Below are 10,122 nucleotides of genomic sequence, written 5' to 3'. Positions count from 1 at the left end.
GGACCCTGATGCTTGACCTGCCGACCTCGGATGCGCCGACGCCTAAGCGCTACCGCGCTGAGGTGCCGCTGTTCGCCCCGATTGACACGGCGAAGTCGTCGTTCAAGGTCCTTGGCACGAAGCTCGAGGTCACCTTTGTCAAGGCCGACGGCGCGTCTTGGCCGGTCCTGCGCAGCGATGACCGCTTGGCCGGCGAGATCTTGCAGATTGGCAAGGCGGGCGTTGCGCAGCGGTGATGCTGTTTTGTGCTTCCCATCATCACGTCACGATCGATGCTCAGTGCGACATCGGCGATAGAGGAGAGGATCTGGACCAGCGAGACATGCGGGTGGCAAACGTGCTGCACGCGGCGAGATGATAAGACGATGACATGAAGTAGGGCGTACGCGGGGGCATGTGGGCGTCAGGCAAGAAAAAAAGGAGGCACAGCATAAGAGGAGGGCATGCGACAATTGGACGGAACTAGAGAGTAAGACGGCCCGAACAACAAAGTGTAGAGTAGCGGCATCGGACATGGACGGGTGACAGGGAGACTTTGGAGGGCTTGAAGAAGCACATCGGCGGAGCAGCTAGCGGGGGGATGTGCACCTCCTGTCCACGGCAACACGACGATCCGGAGGGGAAGAGGGGGGACGAGCAAAGGACGCCGAATATCTCTTGGTCATCATCAATCGGGCGCCGAAAGCTTTCCAAAAAAAGTCCGTAAGACGACGGACGATAAGTGTAGGCCCCGACCATTTCTTGGCTGTCTCACGAGCGAGGTGGGCGTCGGTGGGATGAGGCGCAGTGGTATCGAAGGCGGACAAACGCCGTAAGAGACGGAGAGCCAGCCAACCAGAAAGAAGACATATTTATCAGACAATGCAGTACCGATATCAATGAACGGATCTACCATCGACACACGCAATGGGCCCGCTGCCGTCATGTAACACATTCTCACACACGTACACACAACAACCCCCCTATCTATCGGTCGAATCAGCATGTCGTCTTCGCCCACGGGTGGTGACGACGAGGGGGTGGACCCTGATGAGACACGCAGGACGACGACGAGACATCTCGCCGGGAGGACATGTTTCTCTGCACTCTCCCGTGTCCGGAGGCTTGGGTCTGTCGCCCCCTTTTACCCTTACCCATTCCACTTTCATCCCCCCCCCCTTCCAAGCAATGTGTCCACGCGTACGCATGCACCTGCTGTCTGTGGGTGACCTTTTTGTTTTTCCCTTGCCATGTCGACATGTCTGGGATGTCGAGGCGCAGCGTTAGTCCACTGAGACATTGATTCTGGACCATTGACACGGACGACCGGGGGGCAATGAGCGGGCGGGCTATGCAACCCGAGGCGAAATTGGCACGATGTGCACCCACGGGAGCGGCGGGTTGACCACAGGCTCGAGGCCGGAATGAGGGCGACGACGATCAATCTAGTGGCACGGATGTGACTGGAAGGCAGGATGTGCTGGGTAACATCATCAAAGTGGTGATGTGACGAAGGCTCCGTCTGGTCTTTACACAATTCTAAGTCTCTTGGCACATTGGAGGCTGGGACCTCTGAGGATCTGATGGTGGGGATATAACTTTTTTCTTTCTGAATCTGATTTGAACTCAAGAGGACTGTACAAGCCCGCCATGCACGACGTTGAAACGAAAACTGGGGAGGCGCCGCATGTGGGAAAAGGCAACTCTAAAGGGACACCCACAGCTCTCCCCGTCCAACTGCGACGCTGAAACCGTCAATCCGGTAGGGTGGATCAGCCGCGCGCGCGCACACACTGCTTCGCTGTCAAACAATGTTTGTGCGTGCCTGCTCGCCAAGAAAACAATAGCAGAGTTTTGGAACAAGTGAATTGAATTGAGAAGGGTTACTACTACAACACGAGATATGGATGAAGGGGGCCCACATGCTTGCTGCCCAATGTGCTGTGAAAACGACAAGGCAGCCCTGGCATGGGGGCGCGCTCAGTGGTAGCGAGATAGATAGACAGATAGATAAAATGGTCCACGATCGGCGCGCTCCAGGTAAAAACAGGGGACGCGAAAGAAACGAAACAAGAAAAGGAATACCCAGGAGAGGACTCCCTGGAAGGAATCCCTGTCAAACGCCACCTAGCATGAACCCCTTTCAAGGTTGGATATCTCAAAGTGGAAATGAAGGAAATGAAAGAGATGCCCCAAAAGAGAACACACATCCCCAGTCAGACAAGCCGCTGCGCCCCCGGCCGCCTGAGTCGGGAAACGGGGAGAAAAGGGAGGGGGGCCGGACCAACAGGAAAAGCAACAGAAGCAGCCCTATCGGCAGGTCGTTGATTGATCTGACGTCGACCACCAACCGTCATACTCGGCATCACACCCTCTCCAAAGAGACAAGGCCAGAGCCGCATACGCCGGCGTGCGCCTCCCGCGCAGATGTGAGCTTGCGAGTGCCGGAACTAGTGCCCCTTGGCTTGAGGGAGTGCCCGACGAGCCGCCGAAGAATAAAGTGTGACCAAGCCTTCGACGGAGCGCGACAGAGGACCCGTTCGAGAGCGAAAACGGATTGGATTGGTGCTCAATCACAGGCGTTGCAATGAGCCAAGGGCTTGTCTGTTTTCCCTCCAAGCTGTGCTCCCGTGCATCGGGACGGCGCTCAGAGGCTTCTGCAGCGCAGATCATGTTGGGGCTTGGTCGAGGGAAACCATGTCCCCCCCCCCTCCCCCCCTTGTCAATGCAGGGACCCTGAGCGGCCAAGGCTGCATTCGTTTGGGTGGGTGGCTTTCGAAACCTTCCGACCGGTGTATGTTTGTGTGCTGTGTGTATTCCTCATCGTTGATTCATCAATGTTGCATAACTCCGTTTGCGGCACTATCGGTGGCGGTGTTGACGGCGACAATCCGGCGCAGTGGGAGGAGGCTGCAAGCCATGGGGTGCGAGTCCCAGCGATAGGAACTGACGCATGCTCCCCCGGATCATGACCGAGAGAAAGCATCGTCGTCCTCATTCCGGACCTCAAGGGGACCGGTCCCTATGGCAAGCGCCTTGGCAGATATGTTCTTGTGTGTCTTGCTAGCAGGATCATCGTCGATAGATAGAGAGCCGCCGCAGCGTCATCATCCATCATCCCTGATCAACCGTGCTTGCTGGCAGTGCCCTGCGATGACGACTCGTTCTGCTTCTGGCCCTTTTGCAGCTCTCCGTTGTAGATGAGCTGGAAGCCGTCCTTGCGGCAGATGACGATGGGCTTGTCGTTTTGGCAGCGGCCGAGGATTTGGGTATGGTCGGGCAGCGTGTAGGGCACGGCCTGCTTGAAGTGGATGATGGGTCCGCCCTCAAGGGTGAGACCGATAATCTCGGCTCCCTCAGTACCGTAGTTGTAGTCCTCATCTGAGTCGACCTGAAGCGTGTTGCTGGGGTTCGTGTTAGTTGACCCGTTGGGCTGCTCTGCGTCTGTGCTCCAAGATTGCATGGTAGCATTGACCGGGTCTCACTTACACCTGGCTCATCGGGAGAGTACCGTCTTCGACGTCTCCGCTCCTGCTGCTCTTTCTGATGCTCTTGGCCTTGGAATTGTCCTTGGCCTCGCTGATTCGCCTTGAGATACACGACTGCATGAAATTGAACAGGCCTGCCACGACAAGGACGGGCGTACCGAGCGCGAGCGCCCAGGGACTAACAGCATGTCAGCGAGATGAGACTGCGTAGGGAATCTCTGATGAGAGACAGTGACTTACGGGTTCTTGCGTTCTCGCAGGGTGTGCATCAACGCGAGGACGATGCCGCACACGGCGATCAACGAGCCAACCTGGATCATGGTCCAGGTCGACCAGTAAAGAGACATGAGGTCCTCGCCATCGCAGAACTGGAGAGCGAGCAGAGCAAAGACCTCCATGACGACCGTGACGACGGAAAGAGAGATGCATCCGCAGGTGATGAGAATGCATCGCACGACCAGTGCTTTCTTTTCGAGCTGCCTTCAGGGAGTTCTTCGATTTTTTCCAAGGTCCTGCGGACTATCGTCAGTGATGCTTTCTCATGAACAGAAATGGGTATCGACGTCTTACCTCGAATACCCATAGCGCACAAAGAGAATGAACAGATTGAAGATGAAGAGGGGCCAGTAGACCAGATCGAACTGCCACCTCTCAAGGTGGGATGCAAACCGTGCATAATGGGCACACCGGGGCGGGTCGATGGGTGTAAAAGTCATCGTGGTGGTAGTGTGTCACCAGTGATAGAGGTATGATTGTTGTTTGACTGAACTCTAAGCCAAGATGAGGAAGAGTATATATCGATGATATAGACGGAATACCACAGACTTGAGAGAGGGAGGGTCCAGACGGGAACAGATCTTTATAGAGCGCTGGTCAGGTTTTGATCGACAGAGGCGTGGCAGAGAAACGCTGTCGAGATGTGTCTCTCTCTCCGCCCGGACGAAGCGGGTCAGGCATGTTTGGCGTGTCGTAGATAGGCTTCAGGACAGACGTCCCTGCCCTGCCCAGCGTGTACAGCCTCCCGTCGACCCTCAAGGGATCTTGGCAGCTTCTGGGCCTGGGACACCCAAGACGGCAGTTCAGGCTACACAGGTGGATCGTCGGGGCCGTGTCATACCAGAAAGGCTCTTCCACAGGCCCAGGCGTCAGACACAATCGCAACATCGCAATGCCCATGACGAAGCAGGCGAAGGCTAGCCGCGCAGTCACCCCGGCAAGCCTTGTAGATAGTGTGTGTGCAATCACAATAGCTCTCCCAGCCCGGGAGATCGAGCCTCCACAAGTGCCTCCGCCCTCCCACCTTGACTGCTACGCTGCCGGAGGGACCCCAGTCGGATCTAGGAACAACCCATGAAACAAGTCGACAGTGGTGGTCGAGTTCTGAATCTGCGTTGGGTTCTAATCGAGGCTGCCAAGCCCTGGCGCCCAGTCTGTTTGCAATGGCAAGTCGAGGGTCGGATGCCGCAGTCGAAGCGCAGGTCAGACTAGCGCGGTCTTGGCAAGATGCGCGGGATGGAGATGTAGATAGATTGGCGATCGACATGGAGGGACGGGGTGATCCTGGTAAGCGTTCGAATGCCGGCCGGCGTTACGGCTGCCGCCTTGTCAATGCCACGACACATGCTTAAAGTTGGGCTGCTTGATAGCTGCTGGTAGTGCGTGAAAAGGCCTTATCCTCCGGGCGACTCAAAGCTTGCGTGGACGAGGGATTGGGATAGCGGCGGATCCTATTTCCACCGGCGTCCACCCCCCGCCCCTCAAAACCATGTCCATGCACAGCGACCGGCGTTGTCATCCAAGCCTTTTTCCGTCCTGGCCTCCTATCTTGGCTTGAAATCCGACATGTAATGGCCAGCCTCCCCGATCGGGCTTCTCAGGGGGGGGGGGTCCACCTTGTCCTTTATCGGACACTCCCCGTCATCGTGCGTCCTCCTCCTCCACTGCCAGCTCTCTTCCTCACTGCATGCCCTCCATGAACTCGACCCGGTCGAGGATCATGCCCTTGAGTCCCAGGTACTCGCGCATAGATTCCCACTCTACTCCACCCTCTTCTCCATGCCGCCACTTCTCCCTAAAACCCCACGCGCAAGCCACAGCGTCCAGGCCCGCCCTCTCCTCCTCACGCATCCACCGCTCATGCAGCGGGATACCAGGCGCCCAGGTGACGCGTTTCATGTGGTCGTTGGACGTGATTTTGGCCACCACGCCGATCGTGGATGTGAAGCTGAGGTACGCCATGATGGCCGCAAATCCTAGCGTCGTGGCCGTCGACGCCTCGACCGTGTTCTGGAAGTTGGACATGACGGAAGCCAGTGCGTAGGCGGCAAATGGGGCCGCGCCCATGACTGCCGCGGGGAGAAACGCCTTCTTCAGGAGCTTCTGTCGTCTGAAAGCGTGGCTGGTGTAGCAGCATTCAATCACGCCTAGCGCGGCATCGAGGTTCTTGGCCTCAATAGCAACCCCCAACCCGGTTTCGGCCGTAGTCGCTTCGATCGCCTTGTCTGCCCGTTTGGGGTTTTGCTCAACGTATTTGATGGCGCCAGCAACAACTTCAGGTTTGGGCTTGGACGCATACAGCTCGAATACGTGGGGCAGTGTCTCGGGCCTGCCAAGTCTGGCCTGGACGTGCACGTAGAGGTCAAGGATCTCAGGCGTGATGGAAACTGGGGGGTGGGCGACGATGGCGTAGGCTGATTCGGAAACACTGTTGACAGCCTCCCTCAGGAGCGCTGGGGCGTTTGAGCCCTGCTGCAGGCTGCTTGAGCCGCCAGACAAAGTGCTTGAGGCACCACCGTCCGAGTCGAGCGACAAGAGGCTCGACGCGGTGGAAGTCGTTGTACTGGATCTTGGCGCAGTCTGTGAGAGGTGTGGGTGTATCGCATTCGCCGCCGTCTGGCAGGTCCTCAATGCCGCAAGCACGAGCTGGGGTGTCGGGATGCCGTCCGTGGACAAGAACCGTTCCTTGCTCTTCAAAACGAGGGCGGGCAACTTCCGCAGGTCCGGAAGTTCCTTCGGAGCTGTGCTCAAGGCGGAGGCCTGTTGCTGCTGTCGCGCTGGCCACTCCGTAGCCTGTGAACTTGCGAATCTCCTGGCTCCGTTGATGCCTTGGTGTCTCAGAGAAGCACTGTAGAACCTAGTGGTCATGCTCTGTGGAGCGGCGATCCATAGGGGAGAAGGCTGAGCCTTCGCAGTGTGCAGAGGTCGAGCAGGCGCGAAGGCGCACAATCGACAAATGCCAGCCGACTGACGAGCCGTGCGAGGGACCGAAGACCGCATCATGGTTGGATAGTTGACACAGCAGTCGAAGAATAGATGGGATGAATGGTGTCGACTTGGCGAGTCGTGTCGTTGTTGCGCAGGAAACGCGATGCAGATCACCGCGCAAGTTCGTCGGTTCGGTCGTGGCAGTGCATTAACTGGTATCGGTCCTGACGTCGCTATTCTCGCCGTCGGTCATTCGAGAGGGGAATTCGGGTGCTTGCGGGATCTAAGAGGTCAATTGGGTATGGTCATGCAACGGACGGCCTGCACCAGTCCAGCGTCGAAGGTGGGAAGCTCTTGGAGTCGTGAGGCAGCTTTGCGGGAAAGAAAAAAAAACAGCCTGAGGCTGTCGAACGAGGCTGTCATTAGCTATTCTCGGCCCTTTCGGCGAGCCGTTACACCCCGGTGCCTGACTCCAGGGGACTTCAGGGGAACCTTCCCCTAATGGAAAGGTCTGCTCCCTGTGTCCGCCAAGATGACATAATCTCCACATGGCGCCTGTGCACCTCCGACCCCTAGAGTCGACACACTTATATGCAGCTTTAGAGGTCTATTTCAGCCTCCATTGCAACGTCCATCCACTCGTGGCAGACGTTTGTGCACTTGTCAGCTACGAGTTGGCAATTCGTTTGCGACATCATGCTCACTCTTCCAGCATGCTCACACAAAGCCTGATGTCCGTGACACTCGCGCTGATCGACATGCGTTGAGACTAATGCGTAGATGCATCACACTCTCAGCAAGCCTCTACTCATGATGCAAGAGCCGAGCGCCTAGCGTCCAGTGTCCACCCTGTTGCATTCGTCCAGGGCTCAGGACACAGGATAGATGCTCTAGCAAGGCGAGACCCACGTCTGACTGAGGTAGACAGACAACTGAGCCGATTCCTGACACGCTCCAAGGTGCCCAACTGACCGCCCTAGAGAATCCGTTGCCCCGTAGCGGCTTCATAGCGCGCAACCAAGGTGCCGCTCCGCCTTGTCCTCCTCCCCCTCCTCCAGACGGCACCTACCGTGGAACAGACCTCCCCCGTTGTGAACGCCAGCGAACTTGGCACCCCCCGCACTACGCTGCCGCCTCCCGTCGACTCAAGTCTCCCTGCGGTGTGATCTTCTCATCGCATCTCGTCGTTTCACCGCTGTCCGGCAGTTGCGCGCCTGACACGCGGCGGCATTGGTCAGATGATCCACAGACATACCCCTGGGTTCCTGGAATCCATCTTTCCGTTCGCCGGTTTGCTCCGGTGTCTGGGCTTCTTCTTGTCGCGGCGGAACTTCTCATCATCTCTGATGGTTCGCTTTGCCCTGACCCGGCCTCAGATCATGCCTCCGACGCGTAAGACACCAAGAGATCTCCTGACTAGTTGTTGTTCAAGTAGCGATCGACATGGTCATCGATGACACAGATCGATTCTGTTTGTGACGGTGATCGGTTCTGTCAGGGGTTCTAAATTTGGACCTTAGATGCTGAGGTTGATTCTTTTGTCCGGGCAGAACACCGCCCTCTCGCTCATGTTGAAGTGTCGGGTGCACGTTGGTCTTGAAATCTTCGTATCTTGAAATTCCAGCGCAAGGGTCACGAATCTCCGCAAGCATGGCGGTCATGAGTTGCTGCTCTATCAAAATTGTCCGTTGTAGCTGCACATGCCGCACAACAGCTGCTAAGCCAAGGAAAACCCAAACTTCTGGCTACGACCCTCAAGAAAGAACATGCGGAATCTCATGAGGTTGCCCATCCACTAGACTGCTCTGTATCCCGAGAGTCTTTCCAATCAGCTTCGACAGGCGATTCAAGACATCATGTGCTAGCTGACGTGCTGAGCATACGATATTGAGGTCGCCGGGGCTTGATGTCGTCTGCCGGCGGCGATGTACAAGATGAGTTTGCGTTCCAGCCAGCACGTTTGAGTAATGTCACACAAGAGGCATATCTGTTGGATCTTTCTCAGCCATGACGTTTGCCCAGAGTTGAATGAGACACATGTACATTTGGCGTCATGTTCATGGTACAGGCGACAAACTCAATAGAACCATGGCATTCATGACGTGAGATCGGGTGCCAATGCCATGCCTGGCTTCCCTGTGGACTAAGTGTTGCCCGGGGAGAAAGTGAAGAGGCTTCTCTGTCGTACCGGGTGCATGCACTGTCAACGGTACTTGTTCATAACACTCGTATGACGAGCGCACCATTGTGTTGCTTTTTGGCGGTAAAAGCCGTTCTCACTCACAGCGATCTGGCGTAGACTTGTCATCTCGGGCTTGAGTTTAGGCCTGTGAGCTGAAGTACATAACTTGCAATACCCCTGAGAACAGCTTGGAAAATTGCAACTTTCGAGCGCCAATAATTGCAGAGCTGTTTGGCCTGACAACAGAGAGCAAATAGTTGGGTCTGTGTCACTGAGAGGGATAGATTCTGGCATAGCTCAGGGGCCCTCTCTTTTCATCGCCTGTGACCGTCCACTGTCAGTGCACCGATACCTGATGGATGACTTGTGCGTCAGGCAATTTGAATGCTGGACTGCCTTCAAGAGATAGAGATAACCATCATACCATCGAGTTCTTGTAGAGGGTGGAGGTCAACCCGTCTGTAGGGGTGATATCACGTGGCCACATGGAAGTGTATTAGGTAAGCGACACTGACGCGCAACGATGACGAAGCAGCCTGGCAGCTCTCCTGCGAGTCCTGACAATCAAACTCCGCCGATCAGCCTATCTCGACAACGAATGACAAAGTGGTTGTCTTTGGCCCTATACATTTCAACCACCACCGAGCATCATCCGCGATCAAAGAGCCACAGTCGCGGTTATCCTAGCCCTACCTACCCGATATCCAGGTGCCACTCACCTCGGGCAGCAAAACAGGCCATCCATTGGGTGCTGCCGTCTTCGAAGTTCTGGCGAGCGACCTGCCAATCAACATCTCGACTGAACATACACCTCGAGAGAATCAGGACCAACATGCCGCCGCCTCCACCACCTCCACCGCCTCCCATGCCCGTCATGGGTGGCCCTCCCCCTCCTCCCCCTCCCCCGCCTGGAGGACCACCAGCCGCCAACCTCCCCTCCAGGCCACCCACTGGGCCGGTCGTGTATGTGAAAGACTCGAATCTCAACCTCGATCTTGAAACCCCGGCACAACAACTGACTTGTTCTCTCAGGGTGCTCTTCTCGGCGAAATCGGCAAGGGCAAGGCGCTTCGAAAGGCAGTGACGAATGACCGCTCGGCACCTATCGTCAGCAAGTCTGCGAATAGCTCGGCCGGGCCCCCTATCGGCGGCGCACCTCCAGTTCCTGGTATGGGAATGGGCGGCGTGCCCAAGCCTCCCGGAGAACTCGCCCCCCCCTGCTCCTGGAAACCGCGCCAGAAGCAACAGCGACCCAGAGCGGACGTGAGA

General features: G+C 56.7%; 3 protein-coding genes across 3 annotated transcripts in view; 1 reads left to right on the top strand and 2 right to left on the bottom strand.

The window, feature by feature from the left end:
- Positions 1–236, top strand: part of VDBG_04850 (CORD and CS domain-containing protein) — a gene marked incomplete at both ends in the record, with an annotated part of 1,050 nt that extends 814 nt beyond the window's left edge. Inside the window, one exon of the mRNA XM_003005198.1 lies at positions 48–236. Coding sequence (XP_003005244.1) covers positions 48–236 — 189 coding nt within the window. The remainder of the gene's footprint in view (positions 1–47) is intronic.
- Positions 237–3,103: 2,867 nt separating this feature from the next.
- Positions 3,104–4,183, bottom strand: VDBG_04849 (conserved hypothetical protein; the record flags this gene model as incomplete). Its single annotated transcript, XM_003005197.1, has 4 exons — positions 3,104–3,383; positions 3,469–3,645; positions 3,708–3,947; positions 4,038–4,183. 4 exons carry the CDS (start codon positions 4,181–4,183, stop codon positions 3,104–3,106), a joined length of 843 nt encoding a protein of 280 aa, XP_003005243.1.
- A 1,240-nt stretch (positions 4,184–5,423) lies between these two features.
- Positions 5,424–6,611, bottom strand: VDBG_04848 (conserved hypothetical protein; the record flags this gene model as incomplete). Its single annotated transcript, XM_003005196.1, has 1 exon — positions 5,424–6,611. One exon carries the CDS (start codon positions 6,609–6,611, stop codon positions 5,424–5,426), a length of 1,188 nt encoding a protein of 395 aa, XP_003005242.1.
- Between the last annotated feature and the right edge of the window lie 3,511 nt (positions 6,612–10,122).

Source organism: Verticillium alfalfae, genomic scaffold (genome assembly GCF_000150825.1).
Source record: "Verticillium alfalfae VaMs.102 supercont1.5 genomic scaffold, whole genome shotgun sequence".
NCBI classification, from domain to species: Eukaryota; Fungi; Ascomycota; class Sordariomycetes; order Glomerellales; family Plectosphaerellaceae; genus Verticillium; species Verticillium alfalfae.
The sequence above is the reverse complement of the archived record's forward strand: the minus strand, read 5'-3'. Positions and strand labels throughout refer to the sequence as shown.